This window comes from Pelodiscus sinensis, chromosome 1, assembly GCF_052426305.1.
Source record: "Pelodiscus sinensis isolate ZL-2025 chromosome 1, ASM5242630v1, whole genome shotgun sequence".
In the NCBI taxonomy this organism is placed as follows: Eukaryota; Metazoa; Chordata; order Testudines; family Trionychidae; genus Pelodiscus; species Pelodiscus sinensis.
In genome coordinates, this window is record NC_143052.1 from 238,242,423 (window position 1) to 238,267,422 (window position 25,000).

General features: G+C 43.5%; 1 protein-coding gene across 3 annotated transcripts in view; it reads right to left on the bottom strand.

Moving 5' to 3' along the window:
* The window catches only part of TGFBRAP1 (transforming growth factor beta receptor associated protein 1), a 42,630-nt gene that overhangs the window by 6,360 nt on the left and 11,270 nt on the right, over nt 1-25,000 (bottom strand). For all 3 annotated transcript variants that reach the window (XM_006114576.5, XM_006114575.5, XM_075917523.2), the window contains exons 3-7: nt 23,852-24,046; nt 16,825-16,979; nt 8,803-8,885; nt 3,948-4,289; nt 1,860-1,917 (exon numbers count right to left, since the gene is read on the bottom strand). In XM_006114576.5, the coding sequence (XP_006114638.2) occupies nt 1,860-1,917; nt 3,948-4,289; nt 8,803-8,885; nt 16,825-16,979; nt 23,852-24,046 (833 nt within the window). The remainder of the gene's footprint in view (nt 1-1,859; nt 1,918-3,947; nt 4,290-8,802; nt 8,886-16,824; nt 16,980-23,851; nt 24,047-25,000) is intronic.

Here is a 25,000-nt window from a genome sequence, read left to right on the forward strand (position 1 = left end):
GCAAAGGGGACTCTGTGGGCCAGAGCCAGACCACCAAGATGGTGGATCCGGCCTGTGCCGCCCTGCCGTTCCCCTACCCCCAGGCCAATCAAGACCTCTAGTCCCCCCGCCAAGGGCACACCAGCGTTTTTCTCTAGCTGTCGCAAACCCGTGGCAGGGCTGGGGGAGGTGGTGGTGGAGGGGGGAGACTTCATGCATTCACCTTGCCCCCAGACCGTGACTGGCCTGGGGGTGAGGGGAGCGTGCAAGGTCTTCTCCCATTGCAGCACCTAGGGAACCACCAACTGTTTATAAAAAGCTGGTGACTGTCTCCAGGTGCCGGGGGCACGGGAGGGAGACTTCACACACTTCCCCAACCCCAGGCCAATCAGGGTCTGTGAGGTGAGGAAGCCCCACCCCTTCCACAACAGCCCAGGGCCACCTCAGAAATTTGTGTGACCCCCTTTTAAAAATTATTGCCCACCTCTAGGTTAGAGAGTAGCTTAAATCCTGAAACATGGTGGTTTAATAGTCCTTTAAAATGTTCGCACTAACTCTGGATATTCTTTATATCCACGTATACATATAATCCCCTTTTCAATCTCACTAAAGTTCTTGGCCTCAATGACTTGCACAGTAATTATAATCAAGGAACATTTTTTCCACACTATCATTTTGGAATTTGCTCTCTTTGCTCTAAAGTTACATTCAGCCTCTAGTTGCTACTTGAATCCTGCTCTTTATATTCTAGTATAGGTTTTAAATAACTGAATGAGTTGGCAATTTAGCAACAAGCAATCTTGTTTTCTTTAATGCTGGTTTTGTCCCTATACGCAAAACTCACAAAATTGTATTAATTTGCCTAGCAGTTGCAATCACATTTATACACGTCCGTCAGCACCAGCAGACACTATTTCAAGGGCATCAAGGGTGGTGGAAAAATTTTTACAGCAGTCGTGCTGACAGCCAATGAACCAAACTCTCCCATGTATAAAATAGAAACCTCTGCAAGCCATCAGATGCAGCAGCACCCCCGGCACCGTTAGTTCTAGCACTTATGAAGGACATTCCTGGGTTGAGAAGGGTTAATCATTCATTATGCTGAATGATTTTGCTCACCTTACAGCACCTTTTTCTGCACCAAGGACCTGACCCAGCCTTACCATTAGCTTTAACAGGTTTTGTTTAATACCCTGAAGAAGGGATTAAACTTTTACAACAAATACCAGAACAAAGGAAAAAAATTGTAATGAATATATATGTCTGTGAAATAATGGAACAGTCTTTGTTGATGCACAATTAAGCACCACAGCATATCTGAAGGCAGCTTTTCTGCCTAGGATCACTCAGGTGACTACCTTCCTCATTTACTTAGTCAAATATATTGCAAGTCAAGATTTAAATAAATCTAGGAAACAACCATAGCCTAACAAAAAAGAAAGCAAGCTACTTAAGACATCTTTACAATCTACTGAGGGGACCATCTTCTAAAGAAATAATCAAGATAGTTATTCGGTACGAGTTGTTCCTGTCAGACTAAGAACATTTTGATGCCTCTATCTGAAGATGCACAGATGCGATCACAAAAGTAACCAGGGTGTGTACAAACACACTTGGGAGTTATGTCCCTTAAGCTATTTTGACCCTAGCTAAGAATTATTATGGTATAAAAGTTGCCTGAAAAGATGGGATTTAAAAAAACAATTTACATGGCTTTGTAATTCTCTAACTTCTTAGGCTTTAAGAGAAAGTTCATCTTGCTGTGGATATGTCAATCTTGAAATCAGAAATTACCTAAACGCACTTTCAGGGTAGGTATGAAGGAACTAACAAAAGTTTTATTATACCATCTCGATTAAATATCAAGTTGTCATTCTAACCTGAAGTGCTGCACCATCTTGACCATTGTAGTGATACAGGAGTCCAAGTGCAAAATACCTGTATTAAAAAAAAAAAACAAAAAAAAAAAACTATAAACATTTCAGTTCCTAGATCATCTTCATCAGTTTATATATGGTACAAATAGCAAAGGACAAAGAGCAGTGAGGGGGCTGGGGATGCAGGATCTCAGCAGGGCAGTCAGTGAGGGTGCAGGGTCTTAGCAGAGAGGGTGTTTGAGGGGGATAGGGGTGTGATGTCTTGGAAGGGCAGCAAGAGAGAGAGGGGCGGAGGTGTGGGGTCTCAGTCTGGGGGCTACTTACTTGCTTTTGCACAACTTCTAGCACCATAGCTCTGGCCAGATTCCAGCCAGTAGGAACAGTGGGAAAAGCCTCCAGGAAGCGTCCCCCTGCACTGCTATCCCACAGCTGGGGAAAGGGGAAAAGAAGCAGCAGCAGCACGCGCAGCTACTTCTAGTTCCACTTCTTCCCCACAAGCAAGATCCAATGTAGAGCCTCGGGGTTTTCTCTCAGTTTCTCCCCCCCACCTGCCTCCAGAAGCTGCTGCTTCAACCTCACAGGGGAGAGGGAATGCAAGGCTGGAGCACCAGTGCGGGGAGCGGGTGGGAGGGGCAGGAGGCTGCGCTGGAGCTGCAAAAAAAGCCTTATTTGGCTCAGGAGCTATAAGTTGCTGACCCCTGGCACAGGAGATGGGGCTTTCATGACTAGAGAGTGTGACAACGTCACTGTTGTACAGTAGGAAAAAATTGAGAGAGAGAGAGAGAGAGAGAGAGAGAGAGAGAGAGAGAGAGAGAGAGAGAGAGAGACACACACACACACACACACACACACACACACACACACACACACACACACACACACACACACACACACACACACACACAAAATCTGAAATGCCATGGTGTTGTAATTGTAGGGGTTCTTATCCAAAAAAGGAGTTGGGGAACTGGAGGATTACAAGATTATTATAAGGTAGGTTGTGCTATCCTTACTTCTGAGCTACCTTGAGAGCTGGGAAGCCAGCCAACAGCTATCACTCTCTGCTCACCCAACTCCAACCCAGTGCAGATCTAAGGGTGGCAGTACTGTGAGCCCCATAAAACATCTTTGCAACCCCCACTCCACCCTCAAAGCTTCTTTTTGGGTCCAGACCCCCAATTTGAGAAACACCGGTCTCCTCTGAAATCTGTATAGTACAGGGTAAAAGTAGACAAGAGAGACTAGATTTCCCAGTCTGAGACATTTTTTCATGGCCCATGAATTTGGTAAGGCCCTATTCATAACTATTCTCCTTTTCTCAGTGCAGTGATGTGAAATCTGATATTTTTCCCTAATTCAAATGTGCAGTTTCTGGCCTATGAATAAATTAGTAGTTTTAAAGTTAACTACTAAATAGATTACCTCTAGATTTAATTAGAATTCAACTTAAATGTAGTTCTGCTCATGTGTATGGTTTTGCTTGTCCCAGCACAAGACATCTCAAAAACAAGGAAGAATTTTGTTCTTATTGTTCCACTTTTTTGATTTGAGACTGACAAATTAAAAGGGAGACAATACCAGTAACCTATCATTTGTACAATGCTATGCCAGTCACCTAGTTTTAAGTACTACTACAAAATTATAAAATGACAGTTGAGTTACTTTAAGCCTGAAAATACCTAGGGATCAGGCAAGCAAACACTTTCCTACCCATAAGGGAATTTCCCCTTCCTAGCCTAAAGTTTTCATTTTCAAACTCATTAATCATGAAAAGAAAGTTCAAATTGTACTTCCAAGCCTGCAATTTTATGCTGGTTCAGGGAAGCTCTGTATGTCCAGCTTTGCCAATATACCTCACATTTGGACTGGAATGTCTGGATGGGATTGAATTGCATCTCTTAAAACAGGCTCTTTTGCCATTTGTGCACACACCAATACCACAAACTAAACTGAATCTAGCCTGACTAGGGCATTTAGAGAAATGGGTTCAAATCTGTAAGTGATTGCAAGTGTACAGACCTAAACAAAACATTTTTCCCCACTCCCACCTTCGAGCTGGTGATTAATTAATTAATGAAAAAAAAATCTCACTTTTTGTGTTTCTCCAGCCAAGCAGCACTATCAGTTAGAAGACAGAAGTTCTCCGAGACCAGTAGATCCAGAAGGCTTTCATGATTAGCCTCTGCATATAGCTTGAGCAAAGCTGTATCGATGTCTTCCTTGTAGCCATTTGCAACTTCAGTGCTGCGGACTTCATTCAAATAACTCATGAGGAATCGTTTGCACTTAGTCATCTTTTCCTGGTCCCCGTGGGTCAGCTGGTTTAAATCAGCATATTCATGAAGAGGCGGATGAGACCGTATGAATGAAGAGGAAGTAGGCAACAGGAAGGGGTAGAGAGAAATCAGCTCCCGGACATCAAGCTGGCCGCTTCTGCAATTACAGTGTCAAACTAAATGAAGCAAAAAAGAAAGAAAAAGTATACATAGGCACAAATAAACCCAAACATACGGAGGTTGTGTGCACACATGCTTTTGAGTGGAAGTACACTATTAAAGTGTCCATTTTTAAAGTTTTGATTAATTTTAGTACAAAGACACTTTGCCAGGAACAAGTCTGGGGATGTTTCTAGTTCTACAGAAGAACTCTTGGGTTATTCCTTATATGTGCCCCAAGGCATGAGAATTTCATTAAGGGTGACAGAGGAGCTCAGTGCTGACAAATTAACATCTAACAGCTATAGCCCATGTGAAATTAGTTGTGGTCCCAGTGCAGCTTTTAGGGGACTATTGATTTATATTATTTGTGCTGGTCTCAGACTAAGGACTGAATGCACTGAACTATCCTCTCACACTGGGCTGAGGCTCTGTATGTGCTCTGTAGATAAAGATGACTTGTCCCCCCGAGATGGTTCTCCCAGAACTAAATTCTTCAAAAAGAATCTCAGGGAGAATTCTGCCTTAGAAGAAATGTTGTATGTGGGCTAGAGAGGGTGTTGCTAACATACAATAAATGCCAAGAAAACAAAAGGTTGATTAAATGAACAACTATTTATACATATGCAACAATAAGTTGTGTATGGCAGATTGTAAAGCTCAGATCCCTAGAGTGTTAAAATCCACCTGAGTTACAATGAATGAATGATCAATGTTTAAAGAGCATTGCTTATGCTAACAGCAGCTTTTCTTTTCTTGGAGATGCTCCTTTCGCCAAGGCTGAAAATATTTTTAGTTAAAAAGCCTGGCTAGAAGACTTTTAAGCACATATCCTGTAACCAAGGATGTCTAAAACATCTGTCTGTCTTGTACTGTTCAATGCCTGAGCTACTAGTCAGATTTGGCCCCAAGTTTTTAAAAGACCTAATATTCACAAAGCAAATCCAGAAAGTCCAAGAAGGCTACACTAAATGTTGAGGATTCAACTGAAGTGAATTAGAGCTGCAACCACAGTGGAAGAATGACTGGACCTCTTTTGTTTAGTTTTCTACATTTGCAAGCACTCTACAGGACAGAACAGAGTTAATATTAGCCTTCGAGATGGAAATAATATTCAGAAAGAACAGTGTCTGCTAAGTCTCATCCTAAATGTAACTAAAATATAGAAATGTATTTTCTGCACCCTTCAAGCAGTGCAAAGGATTGAGGAAGTCAGGGTAATGGAGGAACTAAGGGAAAAAGGAAGCAATTGCTGGGAAAGTGCCTGGATGTTTGAATTGGGAGGGTTGTTGGGTGCAGACAGGAGAAGCATGGAACAGGGAGGTTGGGGTGGAGAGCAGGGTTCCCTCTAAGCTGTGCACCTGTGTGGCCATGCACAACAAATGTTAGGTCCGTGCAGCTCTCCTGCAGAGCTGCGCAGAGGCACCCACCTTCCTGCTGGACTAGAAGGTGAGTGGTGGTAGTGGTGGCAGCTGAAGTCTGGTGGTGCCACATGACAGCAAGCAGGCTGCCCTGCCCGTTTGCTCTGGCTGGAGCCAAGGCATGGTGATGCTGTCCCTGCTGGGGCAGCCTCACTGGCTCTGGTTCCAGTTATGATAGGCAGGATGCCATGGCCCAGCTGGCAGTGCCATGTAGCTGGGGGCAGCTGCTTGGGCGGCCAGGACCGGAGCCAGGGCCAGAGACACGTGGCCAGGGAGCTATTTGGTCTATGCATCGAGGGAGCTGGGCAACCCAGCCCCAGCCCTTCCTCCCATAAATAGCTGACCAGGGGTCTGGCAGCGTTCATTTCTGCCTTCCCCCACAGCAAGCAACTTCCTGGGGGGCTGGGCAACCCAGACCTGAGCCCATCCTCTGCAAGAAACCACTGGAGGAATGGGCAGCCCAGCTCCAGCCTCCCACCAGTGAGGAGCTGCCACCTGCCCAACCACTCAGCTCCCCCTTCTGAGCTCCCCCTTGCCCTGAATCCTGCCCCCTTTACCTCCCACCTCCTGCCCCGATTCCTGTACCACAGGGTCACACACTTTGTTAATTATACCTTGGTTTATTATTTTTTCTTATATAACAATTTAAATGTATGCATGTGATTAACTGTTGGGTTCTACACATCCAAATAAGAGCACATGTCAATGTGATGCACAAAACTCACTCCGCTCACAGATGGGAAATCTTAGAGGAAAGACTGGTGGAGAGGGATTGTTAGGGAGCTTCCACGATGCTGATACTGGCTGACCCTATCCTCTCTCAGTCAGACTAGAGATGTTAATGACTAGTCAGCTATCCGATTATCTGATGAGCATTTGCTTGTCGACTAGTAGCTTCCGCACCCCCACCCTCCCGCTGCTTCTATCAGATAGAGTTTCAACTTCACTAAGTCACAATGTAACAGTTTATTCATAGATTGCGCTTCAACTATAGCAGTTCTACAACCATCACAGTGTGAGTGCATAAAGCAAGCCCTTCAACCAAGAGTGTCCACCTCCGGATGCCTGAAATCTGCTTCCATAATGAAGTACAGCTTTCCATTCTTGTGACTGGCAAACAGATCAACTGCTGGGAAACCATACTTCCATGAGATGACTTTGAAGATGTCCCGATTCAGACATAATGAGTTGATGATGCATCTGCTGAATCAGTGTACCTCCTGGTTAAGTTCTCACTTCCTATTACTCTTAGTGTAGGTCTAAACTACCCTAAACTACCAGCACCTAATCTTGCAAGCATAATTGTGTGCAGTTCCAGACTTCAGTAGAAGTTTCTGGAAACCTGATGTGGAATTATGACTATGGCATAAGAAACCAGAAAGCCCCACTCCATCCCTACATCACCCATGCACACATTTAGCAGTCCTATTAAACACGACAAGGAGCTGGAATGTTTTTTGGATATAAAAGCAAAAGAATCCTTCTTGTGAGGAACAGTCCATCTCCTACATTAAAAATCAGGCCAGGTTCAGAGTTTTTTGCTGCCATAGCAAAGTTCATATATTGCAATCATCTCTGCTTCTGATGCCAGGTACGTGTTTTTCCAATTACTTAACTGACACCTTTTTTGGTATTTCTGTGATGTGGATGAACAAAAGGAGATTTTCTCCCTATTGGGTCTATATTGCCTTAGGTACTATCTGGAGTTGGGAAGGTCTGCTTTTGGTTTGGATGCTTCTTTCCGTCTACAACGGAAAGGGGAGTGAATTCCTATCTCAGGATGGGGTTTGGCAAGTGTTTGGCCTTAGTCTTCTCATCTGCTGCTACATTTAGGTTAGCTCAGTATGGGAGATGCCATTTTCCTGCAGTATCAAATTTTATTAGGGGATGCCATTTTCCATCCCTTGCCCTGCTGAGTAGGGTTGCCAGGTGTCGGGTACTGTACCAGACAGTCAGTTATTTTCGCCTCCCGTCTGGTAAAAAATTTCAGAAAATACCAGATACCTAAAATGTCCGGTACTTTCTGATTTTTTCCCAGCCAGAAGGCGAAAATCCCAGGCTGACCAGCTCAATACGGAGGCAGCCTGGCAACCCTAGTGCTTACCGGGGAGCTGTCCGGCCTGGTGCAGGGAGGCAAGATGGCGGGTGGCCACTGGCAGTCTGTTAGGGCCAAAAAGCCTCACCATGCAGTTTTTAAAGGGGGGGATGGTGGTTTGTTTGTTTTTTCTTTTTTGCTTAACAACTCTGTCTTTTTTCTTGGCTCAACAAACTGATCTTGCCCCACTACTCCCAGTGCCCCTTGATCCACAAACTCCACTGTCGTGCCAAACCCTGATCCTACTCCATTGACCCCGCAAGTGCCTGTTCCATAAGCTCTGAGGCCCCCGACCCCGCTCAGAAACCCTCATATCTGCTGCCCCCGAGACAGCAGCACAAGCTGCGCCGCACTTGGCTCCATAACCACTGACCCACTGCAACCCACCTCCTCCTGCCCTTTGATCTCTAACTCCTGCCCTCCCTCAGCCCCAGCTCTCCCCGCTTCACCCCTAGCTTCAACCCAGCCCCTTGCTCCCCAGTGCCTAACACCCTTTGATCCCCACCTCTACGCCCTGTGACCCTTTAACCTCTAACCCCTACAGCCCATGCCAACACCCTCTTGCCCAATGACCCCACCACACTCACACCCAACACCCTTTTGCCCTCACCTCAGCCAGTGGTTCACAGCCCAGTAGAAAGCGAACAAAAAATCAAACCTGATCTTGGAAACTGATCTGCAGAGGTATGAAATCAGTGGGTCTCCATATGGGCACAGTGTGATTAGAGAACAGAAACAGGGCCCTAGTACTTTATGCCAATTATATGTATGATATAAAAATATAAACACACCACATTATGGATTATCTGTCATCTGGTCATAAAGCTGTTTCCAAGTTATTTTGGCTTCTTCAGCTATTGCCATTTATAATCACAGCAGTTTTACACTTGCATCGTAAAATATTTCTATGAAAAGCCTTTAAATTCAAGCATGTAACCTTGTTTTAAAAGACTATTAACATGAGTGTTTTTCATTCTGTCAACACACAAAATTACCTGAAGAGTTCTTTTGCTTCTAGGAACTGAAGCTGTGCAAAGTGTATAAAACCTGCTTGCTGCAAGATTCGTTTGTACATTACCTGAAAAATGAGGGAAAAGGTTGTTAGGGTTTTTTTAAATGGAAATGTTTACACTGTCATTGCTTCCACAGTTATATACTTGACATAGCATTCAGTGTATGATCTCGAAGTATGCTTCTAAATAACTGCATATTATATAAAACCCACAGCTTTTGCATTTTAAATCAGGTTTACTCAGTAACAAAGAATTTTGAAAATGCTCCATACATGAAACATCTTACTTAAAGAAGATTCGAAACACTTAAAACAATTTTACTGTCAAGACTCCTGAACACAAATTCAGATTGACAAATTTAACAGCTCACTGCATCATTTGACATCAGACTCTAAAGTTTCAGGACAAGTCAGAGAATATGATATTTCAAAATCGGGAGAAGAAGAGTACAAGCAGGCAGCTAGGAAGAGCCAGACTTCATGATGGCTATAAAGTGCTACAATGCTAAGGCTTTTCTACTATTTGTATTGTAATTTCCCTCTTGAAGTTTTATGTTCAAGATTTTTTACATACTTTGCATGCACACTTACCAACATAGAAGCCATATTAATTTAATGAACCTATCCCCCATCTATAAAAGCAGAGATGAAACAACCAGTATATTTTAAGCTAAATGTTGATTTAGTGATCATTAGATACTCCCTATATTAAAAGAAGTATCTGTATTACTGATAACACAGAGAAGTATATTTTTGAAACTGCAGTGTGCAACACCTGCTGGTAGTCACATGACACTGGTTCCTCTTGCTTCCAGGATCATCTACAGTTGCGATAATCTGTCAGCTTCATTGATCTATGCACTACTCACAGCTCTAAACAGTGTTATGAAAGCTGTCACACATTGCTAACAGCGCCAATTTTCAACTGAAGTACCCAGAAAAACTGTAGTATTTCTCAAGTAATGCACTGAACGCAGAAAGATACTGCACAAGAATTGGAGATCTAACACAGGGTGGACTGGACACCTGATTTACACTGACACTAGCTGTATTTTGTATGTGCAACTTTTAAGTTATTTCCTAAAGTAAGATTTACTCTCATTGGTTGATATAACCATTATCACAGTCAATTTACAACCAGATGTGGTGGTTTTTGCTCATCAACCAGGTATAATACCCCTATGAATTATTTAAGTAGCTATATGCTTAAAACATGTGTATTCAAATTCTTAATTTTTAGCATTTATGATAGACAACGGTGGATGATGCATTTCTTATTTAGTAATAAAAAATACCTCTCAATGTGCGTGTCATTACATTTGGAGGGAAACTGGAATATAGAAAAACATAATTTTAAAATTAAGTGTGCTAGATATATGAAAACTTATTCAGGCAAATGGAAGTGCACCAGAAAAATTCCCCAAATGAATGTTGTATTTGAGTGTTTTAGTAAAACATGTTTTATAGTCATGTATCAAGTGCAATTTGCTAGACTTTTTTAAACTGGGTGAACGTTTATATTGAAGAACAGCCCCTGATTTCCATAATGGTAGAAAGTATCACTTGCTTTCCCAAGACTTGCTTAAATGCTGTCTTTGGGCAATATGCCTATTATCACTAAAACACAGGAAGAACACCCACAAGCAAAGAGGGAAAATGTATTTTAAATAGAGGGTGCCAGCTCCTAAAGTGTGGTCCTTGAAACAAGTGGCTATCTGCCTCTTCTCTGTCCACCTACAGTGGCGGGCAGGGGGTCCTACAAACAGATTTCCTTGATCTCTTGCCAACATAAAATGGCCAAAATTAATTTAGCCTCTTTCTTAAAAGTGCAAGGTGGAATTGGACAGTAAGGCTAAGACAAAATGTTGGACAAACCACGTTTGAAAGCAAAAATATTTGTCTTGTGTGCTTAAAATTCAAAGCACTGAGAGAAAGATCAAAATGCCGAAATAATATTTAGCAAGCTAAGAAAATGAACACTGGGTATTCTACAGGGTAAGAATACACACCTGACGCAACATTTGTTAATATTTCTAGTAAAAGTTTTATAAAAGATAGGGATGTAAGCAACTAGTCGGCTACTGATAAGCATAAGCTTATTGCAGGGGTGGCCAACATGCAGCTCTGATTAAAAAAAAAAAAAAAAAAAGGTGGCTCCTGCTGGTTCTGAGCCGCGTACCTGTCCTGCTTAGGTGGGCTTCTCTGTGCAAGGTGCCCCAGCAGCTGCTCATGGCCGGCTTGCTCTGTGCACGTGCCCAAGCGCCTGGAGGGAGAAGTGTGTGGCGGCGGCTCCAGGACCAGGCATTAGGTTAGAGCTGGGGGTGTGTGTGGGGGGAAGAGAAGTGGGTTTGGGTTACAGCAAGGGGACTGGGGGTGCCTGGCTCTGGGGGGGAAAGAAGGGGTATTGCCTGGCTCTGGGGAAGGAGATTGGGTTAGAGCGTGAGGGAGAGGGAGGGGCTGAAGCATCTTAAACTCAAAGTCTTCGTGGATGCAGAATAAGGCAGCCCACACAGATGTCATTTAAATTCCAGAGCAAAAAAAAAAAAAAAGAATCAGCATGTACCTGGTTTACACTGTGTTTGTTTAAAGAAAATTCAAAGGCTATTGCTTGCCAGGCTGAAGCAATTATTCGGAGATAAGAGTCTCTCCCTTGTTTTTGAACCTCTCATATTTGCAGTCTGGGACACACCTGAATTTTTAGAACTATAAAAAAGCCACAATCTTCATAAGAAAAAAAAATTTAGGAAACCATACCAGATTTCAACAAGCTGGAGTGAAACAGGCACTTCAAACTGTGCTAATTTACTTCTCAGTTCAGTTTTAAATTAAAAAAAAAACCTCATAGGACATAATAGGGCAGTAGTGTTAAATTTAAAATACATGGTGGGGATGCTTTTTTGTGTGAGAGAGAGAATATTACTGTATTTTTAAAGGTTTTTTTTAATTTGATGTTTGTTCCTTGTCAAGTTCTCTGATAATCTGTGGACTGACTGATTTTGTAAGTGACTAGAGACTTTATTGGCTTTTGCCTGAAATGTCCAGTAATGTTATTTTTATCACTACATTTTGTATACTATATCTATCTATCTTTATATATATAGATATATAAATAGATAATACGTGGCTCTTTGCACTCTATCCACTACTATTTTGGTTCTTCATCTCTAAGTGGTTGGCCACCCTGGCTTATCGGATAATTGACTAGTGATGCAGCAAGGGGGGTGGGGGAGCAGGAGCTGGTGCTGGGGGGAGCTAGCTTAAAAGCTGGTTCCCCTCAGCGCCATCTCCAAGGGGGGTTAGGGGAGGTAGAGGCACAGTGGGAAATGGTATGAGTAGGAACTGAAACAGTCTCTGCTCCCGCCACATCTGCTGAGAGTCCCTTTTGAAATGTATAAGAGCTCTGGTGGGGCTCTTGTACATTTCAAAAGGAAGTCCTGCCGAGAGCAGGAGGCCAGAGAGGGAATCCTGTGTGGCTTGTGCTTTTGAACTGGGGCTGCCCTTATCCTGTCTTCTGAGTGCTAGAGCCAGTTCCTGCTCAGGGATAGCTTGTGTTGGCTGCTCCTGGGGGGGAGGGGAGAAGGGTTGGGGCTCAAGCCCACCACCCTGGGGTTCCCAGGTGAATGCCCTATCTTCTAGGCCACTCCGGAAACCCTCACAGCTACCTACCTTCCGGGCATCCCTTATTCTGCCTTCTGAGTGCTAGAGCCAGTTCCTAGGCGGAGAAGCCCTTACAGACTATTCAATTAGTTAATTAATCTAAATTTAACATCCCTAATAAAAGGAAGAGGAAAACACTCCTTTTACACTGAACTTTCCTACACACTTACAGAAGAGGCCCTGCTGTGAAAGGAAACTTAAACAGGTACTTTGTGGTAATGAGAGAGAAGCAAAGAGGGAAAGGTTTCTGCTGCTTCTAAACATCAGCTCTTTGATAATGTTTTCAGAAGGCTAGACTGTTGAAGCCAGCTGCTCCAAGGTGACTTTCTACATTTTCATAGTTACTGAATGAGGAGTGTGGCATCTTTACAGACTGATTCCCATTTACCTGTGCTTTCAACTAATTTTTATTTTCATCATTAGACTTTGCTGGTATGTGTTCTTCCTGTATCTATTTGGATCAAGGCCATTGGAGAGTCTCCTGCTTCTAAAACTTCCCTCATTGCACATGTTTGTTTTTTTTTTTTTTTAATTAAGACTAAAATACCTCACAAATAGGTAGAAACCCCCACTTCGGTTATCCCAGCCTCATCTAATCATGTATGTTTTCCTGAGGAATCAGTTCTGGGGAGAAGTTACTCCTTCCGGACAGCTGATCTTATTGACATTAAAAGCATTAAGTTAATGTATCAAGCTGGTCTTCAGACTTATAAACACAGAAGTTCTTTGAGCTCTTTCAGAAAACTAAGAATTATGAAGATAATTAGCTTAAAATGAAATTGAGAGTTTGGAAAAAATATTCAAACAACGAAAAACATTTATAATTAGAATTTAGGAGTAGCAGAGTAACACCAGAGTTAGAAATCTGAGTATGTGGATTAAAAAGAGTGGTTGACCAATAAAATCTGATTAGCAAGTAGATAAAGATTCTTCTTGAAGTTGTTCTTGAAGCAAAATTGTATATGCCAAAAAAGAATGGAAGTGCATATTGGTTCTGGTCATTGCTATGCAGATTGGATCCACATCATCTCTCAAATTAAATGTTTCAAAAAATAATTTCTAATGAGAAACACATTCTTTAGAACAGTGTTTCTTAAACTGTGTTCCACGGAGCCCCAGAGCTCCGCAAGACAACTCCAGGGGCTCCGCGAGGTTGACAAACTGGAAACATCAATAGGTACAACACATATAATCAGTTAACCGCTGGGGCTCCACATAAATTTTTACGCATGTAAAGGGCTCCAGAGCCCAGAAAGTTTGAGAACCGCTGCTTTAGAACATCCAAGGAGAAACCTACCAACATAGAAAGCAAATATGAGCCCTGGTTCAATATCACCATCTTGGCTCTCTTTTTTAAGCATGCACAAGCTGCTGTTATACCTCTATTTTAAGTTCTGAAACAGCAGCTATCACACAGTATTTACCACAGCTTTGGGTGATTTGACAGCTGTATTACCTGAGGATGATGGAGCCAGAAGGTAGGTAAGGTTGGTTGTTTGGAGGGGAAGGGTTGTGTGGAAAAATGTGTCTTAAATTCACAAGAAAAAGTCTATTGATGATGACCACTTATCTTACTAAGTCTGATGGGCTGGAATAATCTCTTTTGGCTTCAGTAAAGTTATTCCAGTGGATGATATTCCCTATTTTCATGACAAATTTCTGTTAGACTACATGTTAAAGACTTTTAAACTATTTAGAAGAAATACAATTGCAATTGCATACAGTTGCTTGTTTCCTTTCCCTTTTCACAGAAACTGGTCTGCAATGATGAATTTAACATAAATGCACTTAAGCTTGTGTATTATGATATTGTTCTGTCATTGTGGAAACATCTGCCTATTATAAATAGAACAAGACCTTTAAAGCGGTTACAAAAATACTCTGTATAAGCAGCAAAATCTTTTTCTTGACTCAATGCCCTTACCCAGAACTGAATAAAATGCAACAGATTAAGAAAGCATTTCTTAGTGAGAGGACAGATGTAGCCTTCTTTATACTCTCAACACCCCATGTCAGAAAGAACAAAATTTAAGCTCCAAAGTATGAAATAAGAGTTAATTATAAAAATTCCTCCTCACCCTGAGAAGCTAAAGGGAATACAAGGACATCATTTTTCATATATGCACACCACATTGATACTTATGTATGCTATGTAGAGTAATTTACCTTGAAGCTGTTGCTTAAACCTCTATTCTATAGTAACTGATTGTCCACATGCTAACTGCTTTAGGGGAAATGGAAGTGGTTTATTGTAGATATTTGCTTTTATCCATATTAAATTTAATTCCATAGCAATTTTGTTGTAATTTGTTTAATTTGAACTGAACTGTACTAGACAAAGCAGTGGATCAATCCCAATACTTTATCCAGATGTCTAGACAAGCCACCCTGCCCTGCACCCTCGAAGTCCCCCTGCAAGGAGCCACTAAACAGTCCCCCCCCCCCGCCCGCCACTGTGAGGAGCTGCCATGAGGTCACCTTAGCTTTCCATCCAACCTGCATCTAAAGGCGCAGGCTAGACCACTGCTTCCGCCAGCTCCCAGTGGACAAAGGCAAACTGGCCATTGGGAGCTTCAAGTGGCTATGCCTGGGGACACTCAGATTAGCCAAGTGTCTGGTAGCCCGCCAGGGGCTAACCCCGGCAAGCCACTTTTGCCTGATCCAAGATCTATGAAATACATACAAATCTTACTTTACATGTTAATGAGACAATATTTATAAGAAATTAGAACCATAACAATGGATGCTAGACAAATTCAGACTACAGAATAAGGTGTATTTTTTTTTTTTTTTAAATAGTGAGGGTAATTAACAATGGAACAACCTATGAAGGGTTGTGGTGGATTCTCCATCATTGGATTTTTAAGTAAAAAGAGATATTCTTGTCCTACCACAACTATTATACTTAAAGCAGAAAATAATTCAGGCAAATTCTATCGCCTGTGTTATGTACATGTCAGGCTAGATAAACACACTACCCCTTCTGGGTGCCTTAAAATCTAGTTACACAAGTGACAAGATTTCAAAAACTAAAAACTGCAAAAGAAATTAAACCACAGCCACTCAACTGTTCTCACAAAAAAACAAAATGTCTTGTGTAATTCTTAAAAATGAATTAAATAGTTGCACAGATACTTGACAAAAGTTTGCCCATCTGGGTCTTCATTTATTCCCGCATTTGGGATAAGGATGTTAAAATGCAGATAATCAGCTAACTGTGAAGTTGATGGAATTTCCACTGACTACTTGATTAGTCAATGGGGGGGGGGCGCTCGCTACCCCCGCTGTGGCTCTGCAGTTTAAATGTAGTAGGAGCCCAGAACCACAGCCCGGGTTAGCTCCCCGGGGCAGCACCAGCCGGGATTAAGCAGTCTTCACTCAAGCCACCCTGGAACTACCCCTACATTTAAAAGGCAGAGCCACAGAAGTAAGAACCACCAGGCTCTTAATACATTTAAAAGGCAGAGATGCAACGGGGGACTGGGCGCAAACCAGGACAGATGATTTCCTGCTTGCGCCAGGTCCTCTGCTGTCCCCTGCTCTGCCTCCCCTCCCACCCCAGAGATGGTGCTGAGGGGAAATGGCTTTTAAGCCAGCTCCCCCCACACCATCTCCTGCTCTCCCCCCTTGCTGCCTCTAACAGAAGCAGCAAGGTGGGGGGAAGCAACTAGTCGAGTATTGACTCGACTAGTCACTTACATCCCTAGTTTGAGATCTGTTTTTTAAAGGATATGCTCTACAGTAGGGATGTCAAGTAAACGTGTAACCATTGAAATTTTCAGAAGTTACAAATAGGGGGCCAGGCGGCTCCCCGAGAGCCAGTGCGCATAGGGAGCCAGCTTAAAAGCCTCTGACACAGGCAACAGCATGGGAGAGGGGCCCGCGTGTAAATGTGCATTGCAACCAATGAGCCCAGGCTCATTGGTTAACCATGTAAACGGTTACATTTTCACATCCCTACTCTACCGACTGATTTCTTTGAAAAGGTGGGATGATTTCACCTTGATGAGGCAGCCACTCCTGCAGGAGAACCTAAGTAAAGCACAGTCCATCATTTGCCTTTCTATACGTTCTCTGACCATCTCACCTCATCTTTATCAGCATGACAGAGCATATACCATCTTTTAACACCTCTGATAAGAGAAGCAGAGAGAGAAGACACCCAGACAGCAATACTCAGCACTACCACTTCATTATTGCTTTCAACCCTGAGTTCACCTAGCCACATACCTATCTCCTCAGACTCCAGGGACAAGAGATAATAGATTTCTCTCTGGTGAGAGCTCTCACTCTTCAGTCACTAAACCAGCTTCCACACATTCTTACATATGTGCAAGGTATGGCAAACCTGAAATTTCTCTTTTGGAATGTTCCTTCGGGCTCCCTTTGCTAACGTTAGGGCTTCTTCCACTCTGTGGCTGGTTAGAAGATCCTGAATCTGTTTTTCCAGAGGTAATGGCACCAATATGTACACATCTTTAGTGGTAGCTACAATTACTTTTCCTGAGTAAAGAAAACAAACATTTTTGTCAATACGCATTTTGAACAGTACAAACTGATTTTCAGAGTCTTCATTAAATATTAACATGGCTATATAATAAAAACATAAAAAAATAGTTTTGTTTTCAAATTCTGAAGCTCATCTTTGAATTAATGTATTTAATAGAATTTATATTGCACCAATAAACTTGTCTTTAAATTACAAAAATATATTTAAGTTCACTCAAACTAGTAAATTTTCTTCATTTTCACAGGCAAAATATAAGTGTTCTATCCCAAGGAATTTTCTGAACATTTTAGTATATCACAGAAGAGGAAAAACATTGCACCCCAGCCTGCAAACCTGTATTTGCGTATCTGTCAGGAAAGAGTATTATTCATGGTTCTTTTCAGAGTCATCACGAAAGGATGGGGCTGCTCCAGCCTGGTGGGGACCATCGCACCCACAGCGCAACACAGCAGGCCAGTTAAACATACAATTTAACCCAGAGCTGGGCAAGATACAGCCCTGGGGCTGGATCTAGCCCGCCTACACTTTGATCCAACCCATGGACTGCATCTGGCTGCTTACTATTTATATCCTGCTGTCTGTGCCACTGAATTTACAGGTGGTGGCTCAGGCAACAGGATTCCTACTTAAATGGCTCAGGGCTCTTGGCTGCAGTGCTACCCTGGCAGGGGCTGGAACTGCAAGCCCTGAGATTGCAGTTATTTTAAGGGCTCGTGGCTCTCGGCCCCACTGCTACCACATTGTCTGGCAGCCACTTTTAAATTGTCTGCGGCTATTTAAAAGGCTTGTGACTCCAGCACGCCAGGGCAGTGCTGTGACCAGGAGCCCTTTAAATAGCCATAGCAATCTTGAGAGCTGCCAGACAATGCAGTAGCAATGAGGCCAGGAGGTACAAGCCCTTTATTGTATTTTTATTTCAAAGCTTCCAGCCTCAGACAACTCTGGGGGGAGGCTAGTTCCCAGCCCCGTCTCTTACACCCCAGGCCCCACCCTTCCAGGGTGGTACTGGCCTGTGACCACATACCAAAATTCATTAAGTGGCTCCCCTGTGAAAATTATTGCCCACCTCTGGTTTAACTGGTTAACATTTTACATTAGATTTTCCATCCCTAACGCGCGCACGCGCACACACACACACACACACACACACACACACCCCCCTTCTCCCTCCTGCCCCCCCTCACCCTCTATGCTGCTGCCTCCCTGTCAAAGGCAGGAGCATGTGTGGGGGAGGGAGGAACACGCAGCTCCACGGAATCTGGTGCTTGTTGGAAGCTGGCTTTTAAGCCAGCTCCTCCTAAGTACTGGCTCCTGCCTCCCCTCTGTTGCCTCCAGCTGCTGCCTCTGTAGAAGGCAGGTAGCTGGTTTAAAAACCAGCTTCCCACCACCTTGCTGCCTCTGGCAGCAAGGGTGTGAGGGCATGTGTAGTCATTTGGATTAACTGATAACACGGGCTTATCAATAAATTGTTTAAACAACTATATATACCTAATGACTACATGAATCTTGAGTCTGCAAATGAAGCAGTTGAGGTTGCAGAGAATGTCTCCATGTGACCTTTTTGGATACAAGGAAATAAGTCAAATAAAAGACACTCTCTAAGTATTCAGGAGACATGTTCTATTGCTCCATACTCTAATAGGGAGTCCACCTTTTGCTTGAGAAATAGTCTTAAGAGCGGCTCCCAAAGGTTAAAGGTGGTAACTGTGGAGGAGGAAGGGATGCAAACATTTGGTATGGCTATTGTTATTGCACTCCATGGGTTGAGACAACCTCAAAATGGCATGTGAAGGTCAGACAGTGTTGACTTTAGTGGCTTAAAACTTTTGAGGTCCCCTCAAAAAATAGTGCTTTGTTAGGGGTTGAGATTGGGATGCCATGCCTATTGTAGAAGGTGCAGAGAAGTAGGTCCTTTGGAAACCTCTGCCTTTTGCACAGTAGTTCATAAGTAAGACTAAGATTATGTCATGGAAGTCACCCCTATGACATTTTCCACTTCAGCCCCAACTCCAAATGAACAACCCCACAGGTAGGGGATCCCAGAACTACCAACTACTGCTAACATCAAAGGGAACTTTGGAGATCCCAGCCACAATGGATGTTGGATTCACATCCTCTCTCCTTCCTCAGCAGGGCTGGGGCGCTGCCCCATTTTGTCACTTATTTTTAGTAAACAAGTCAGGGACAGATTGGGAAAGTCAGGAATACTGTTATGGCTCATGTCTAGGACTAGATGACTGTCAATAGAATTTTCTCTTGGGAATAAGTGTATATATCCCCAGACAGCAGAGAGTAGCTCAATAGTCTTTCTAGTCAGAACCAGAGATTTCTGTCCATCTTCTGACTGAATAAATGGACTCATTGAAGGTGAGGTCCCTCCATGCTATTCTGAACAGAGCCATAACACAATGTCTAACAATGGCAGTAACTATGATTATAGTGAATCCCGCAAACTTGAGAGTAGTTCAGGAAGCTGTACTTTGCCATTAGTGCTTTGTAGCTGGCTATCCAGAACTTGAGACTAGATAAGAACACCTTTCCCTCCAGCAGGAGTAGGTGCTTACCCCTCTTTGACCACAAGAATAGACCAGGGGTGTTGCTGTGTAACCCTTTTGGAAGTTGGTTGGACCAAAGAGTTGGGAGAAGTGTAAGGGGGGGGGGGGGGGGGAGAGAAGGAGAGCAAAAACAAAGATTGAGCCTCCTTCCAAACCTAGAGCAGAAGATGTCAAGAAGTTTGTTTTAGGATTCCTGAATCTCTTCATGAGGAACCTGTAGTTCATCAGCAACTCTACAAAGATACTTCTGGAAATTGCCTGAATTCACTTGGAGGAGGAAGGCTGGAGACATGAGATATGAAAGAGGGATCAGTTTGTCTGGAGATGAAGAAGAAAGACTTGGTGGTTCCGGCACTTCCAGCTGATCTGGAAGCGGCCGCGGGTCCAGCCCCGGGTCCTACACCGCTTTGCTCAGCGTCTCCCTGGGCTGCAGACCAGGGAGACGCTGAGCAGAGCCGCGCAGGACCCGGGCCGGACCGCGGCGCTTCCAGCTGATCTGGAAGCCCGCGGGTCCGGCCCGGGTCCTCCGTCGCTTTGCTCCGCATCTCCCTGGTCTGCTGGGGGGGACGCAGCTAGTGCCCCCCCCAGCAGACCAGGGAGATGTGGAGCAAAGCCCGGGGCCCGTGGTAGAGCAGGTGGGGCGCTGCCAGTTGGTCCCGCAGCACCGCTCCTTGGCGCTACTGGACCAACCCGGCAGCACCCCAGCTACTCTGCCCCAGGAGTCCTGATTCAGCCGCTGCTGATCAGTTTCAGCAGTGGCTGAATCAGGACGCCTGGGGCAGAGCAGCTGGGGTGCTGCTGGGTTGGTCCAGTAGCGCCGAGGAGTGGCCGCGCTACTGGACCAACCCAGCAGCACCCGAGCTTCTCTGCCCCAGGCATCCCCAAGTTAGCCCCTGCTGAAACTGACCAGCGGCTGACTACAGGAAGCCCGAGGCAGAGTTGCTCTGCCCCGGGCTTCCTGGAATCAGCTGCTGATCAGTTTCAGCAGCAGCTGACTTGGGGACGCCTGGGGTTCTTAAGTTGAATCTGTATGTAAGTCAGAACTGGTGTTCAGATTCAGCGGCTGAATCTGGATGCCAGTTCCAACTTACATACAGATTCAACTTAAGAACAAACCTACAGTCCCTATCTTGTACGTAACCCGGGAACTGCCTGTATAGAGGCTTCCTGGAAAAAAGGTATCAACAGCACAGAGCTAAGTGTGGAGATTAATCGCAAGTTGGCTTAAGTCTTTCAGGCAGGAGAGGATATGTATGATAAGGAAAAAAAAGTCCTCAGTTCGGAGTTTCCTGATGAGGAAAAAGTTGATTCCTATTCCAGAGGTCACAACTTCTATCCAGTGGCACCCACAGTATCTCAAGGATCATAAGTGATCTGGAGAAAGGGATAAACAGGGAGGTGGCAAAATTTGCAAATGATACAAAACTGCCTAAGATAGTTAAGTCCAAAGCAGACTATGAAGAACTTCAAAAGGATCTCACAAAACTAGATGACTGGCAACAAAACTGCAAAGGAATTTTTATGCTGACAAATGCAAAGTAATGCATATTAGAAAAAATAATCCCAACTACACATATAAAATCATGGGGACTAAATTAGCTATTACCACTCAAGAGATATCTTGGAGTCATTGTGAATAGTTCTCTGAAAACAGCTACTCAATGTGCAGCATCAGTTAAAGCAAACAGAATGTTAGGAATCATTAAAAAAAGGAATAGAGAATAAGATTATCTTATTATCTCTATATAAATCTGTGGTACACCCACATTTTGAATACGGTTTGCAGATGTGGTCACCTTTGCTACGTCTATACTACATGCTTCTTGTGCAAAAGGCGTCTCGCATAAGAGTTTTTGCGCAAAAACTTCTAGCACAAGCGCACATTCACATCTCAAAGCACATCGCAAAAGCCATGTGCTTTTGTTCTAGAGTGTCCACACTGCATGGACGCTCTTGCGCAAGAATGGCAATCAGAGCACTTGCGCTTTTTCCCATAGGGAAACCCCTCTGGAATGTCCACACTTGCCTTTTTGCGCAAGAACTCTTGCACAAAAGGGAGTTATGCCTCATAAAAGGAGGTTTGCCTATGGCAGAAAAAGCGCTCTGTTCTGCTGTTTTACTCTCGATTTCCTTGAGCAAAAAGCGCATTTGAGGTGTGGATGCTCCACAGGTTTTTGCACAAAACCAGCTGTTTTTGCGCAAAAACCTTGCAGTGTAGATGTAGCCCTTATCTCAAAAAAGATTCTTAGCACTGGAAAAAGTTCAGAAAAGGGCAAAAGTGATTAGGTGTATGGAATGGCTACCATATGGAGGCAATTAAAATGACTGGGACTTTTCAGCTTGGAAAAGAGATGACTAAAGAGGTATATAATAGAGGATTATAAAATCAGGATTGGTGTGGAGAAAGTTAATAAGTACCAATTATTTACTTGCTCCTATTACACAAGAACTAGGGGTCACCAAATGAAATTAATAGAGAGCAGGTTTAAAACAAAATAAAGTATCAGTCAACCTATCTCGCTCCTTGCCAGAGGATGTTAAATCCAGGATTTTAACAGGGTTCAAAAAATATAAATGGATACATTCATGGAGGATAGGTCCATCAATAGCTATTAGCTAGGATAGATAGGAATGGTGTCCCTAGCCTGTTTGTCAGAAGCTGGCAATAGGCGACAGGAGGATCACTTGACGAGTACCTGTTCTGTTCATTCCCTCTTGGGCACCTGGCATTGGCCACTGTCAGAAGACAGAATACTGGGCTAGATGGACCATCCAGGTAGTGTTATGACCTCTCTGGAAAGGAACACACCTAATGGAGGGGATTCCAGATTCAGCAGTGAGGAGACTGCCAGAGGAGCAACATGGGACCCAGTTCTTCACAATGCAAGCAGGATTGTCTTTGCCTGACCAATTACGTTGGGGAAGAGGACGTCAAAGACTGTGCTGTGGGCAAGCAGTGAACCTCTTTATCAGTGCTGACAGAGCCAGAGGATTTGGAGATTCCAAGGATGATGGTACCAACAGATCACGTTCTGTTACCAACGGAGCCTGATGTTTATGAGCTCTCTTCTCAAGCTTCTGGGACTTAGTACATTTTAAGTCTTCTCGCACTGAGATGTTAGGCTTGCTCAGAGTCGAATCAGACTTCTTCAAGGAGGATTTTGAGAAAGGCAATCTCATACATTTGAGAGTGCTTCCTCAGTTGCAAGATCCCACCAGAAGGTTTATGAGGGTAGATTCTCTGGCACCAGTATTGGGCTTCTGGCACCAGTATTGGGCTTAGCAGCAGAAGGCTCAATCCTTGCTAAGTCAAGTCACTGTATAGGTGGAATTCTCTGGCCTGCTATCTGAGGGCTCATGATGTGTTTTTGAAAGTAGATTTTCCACTCTTTTCCAGTACAGCTGGGGAATAAGAGGCAGATATCACATCTCACTGCAATGTGAGCTTACCCAAGATGGTACAAAGAGCAATGGTGAAAAAGGACAGATGTCAGGAAGATCAAATCAGGATCAAAGCATGGAGTCCTAGGCATAGGTAACCAGAGGTGGGGTCAGGAGGGAGGAGTATTCCTCCAAAGAATAATCTGTCACTAAAAACTATGAGAAACACAAACTATTAACTGTACAAGATATTGAAAGATTTAGCTTTGTAAATAGTTTATCATAAGGGACAAAGCTGAAGCTACAGATAGTTTCTAACCCAGATCATTTGGTAGAGAGACGGCATTAGAGAGGCAGTTAGTTCACACAATACTTTAACCCCTTAGTGGGAGACACAAGGTGAGTTAGGATGCATGCACAGACCAACAGAAACCACTTTCAAATTCTCCAGCTCTAGGCACATGATGTTCATGTGTAATCCACAGTGGAATACAATAAGGATCATCATCCAAAGAAGAAAAACAAGTTTCACTTGCAGTGTTCTATAGGAATATATTGGACATATTCTTTAGTAAAAATACGATTAACACCAGGATAAAGGACTACACTTAAGGCTGTTCTATCATGTGTTTGAAGACCAAGCTACCAAGCTGGCTTGCCTGAAAGGAGCCCAATGTTGTAGTTTTACTGTATATTAGGTTAGCATAAAGTTCTTCCCTCTCCCCACCTTATTCATTCTTGAATCTGGATTTTGAACACTCCTGTCATCTGAAGAAGTGGGTTGCGCCCACTAAAGCTCATGATACCATCTACATGGTTTGTTAGTCTTTAAGGTGCTACTAGGCTATTTGTTGTTTTTAAAGTTTTTCCTGTTACAGACTAACTCAGCTACCCCTCTGAAGCAAAGAGATAGGTGTACTATTTAATACCTTCAAAGTCTTGTAGAATGTGGCCTTCTTTAAAAGGAAGGGTCTGTTTTAGTTGTTGATCCAACATGCTATGTACTGTAAGAAACTCATCATCTAGAGCAACTACATAGGGAAAACACAGGGCTGCTCCAATCACATTCTCTGACCAATGCACAGGAGCACGCTGGGAAATGCCATCCACAGTTGCAAACATACCTGCAAAAGAAAAAGGAAGAAAGTCTGAAGTGAGCGCCAAACCTACAGTTTTCCAGGACTCTCTTGCCATGAACAAAGGAGGAGTAATTTACAAGTGTAAACAATAAAGGACATGTTAAACTTTTTACAAAACACAATCTTCAAGGATCCTAGTGCAACTATATATTTGTTGATTAATTATGTTGAAAGCAGTATACAAAAAAGCCTGCTTTCCTTGCTTATAGGAAAGTGACACAAGCTTCTTTTCAATGCTCATTCCTCCCAGATTTAAATAATTCAAGTCCCAAAAGCTTACAGTGGCCTATTTTTGATAAAACCTGAGTGTGTATCTTTTGGATGCCCTTTAACCAACCAAATCCAAGCCAACATTCCATGAGATAGTCCCTTCTAACAGGGCTGTCCCTAGGAAGGTGTGGCACTCAGGAAAACCTCTCCCTCTGCTCCAGGTCCTGCCTCCAGCCCCGCTCTGCCCTCTCCCTGCTCCCAATCCAGCCAGCCCCCACTCCACCTCCTTCTGGTTTCCATCCCCTACCCTGAGCGATACCAGGAGTCAGTAGAGCAGAACATGATAGACTTGGGCAAAATTGTTTGCTCCTGCCAGTGCCAGGCCCTCTGCTAAGCCCAATCCGCCTTGGACCCTGCCTCCCCCTTAAGCACAGAGTCAAGGTAGTTGCCCTGGTCTATCCCATGGATGGGAAAGTTCTGCCTTCTAACATTACTAGTTGAGTTTTTAAGGGGAAAAAAGAAATACACCAACAGGTTGCCCGAGCACTCTTCCTCCTGCAATTTGGCCTGACTGTTCTCTTAACATCTCAAATGCCAGCAGAACATTTTAGTCCCTCAAGTAATTTAATTCACCCATATTTCTTGAGTTAATTGCTGTAGCAGAGAGGGCCCCAATTCTTTCACAAGAGGCATGTGTTTCCAAAAATTAAGTACTTACAAAGCAAATTG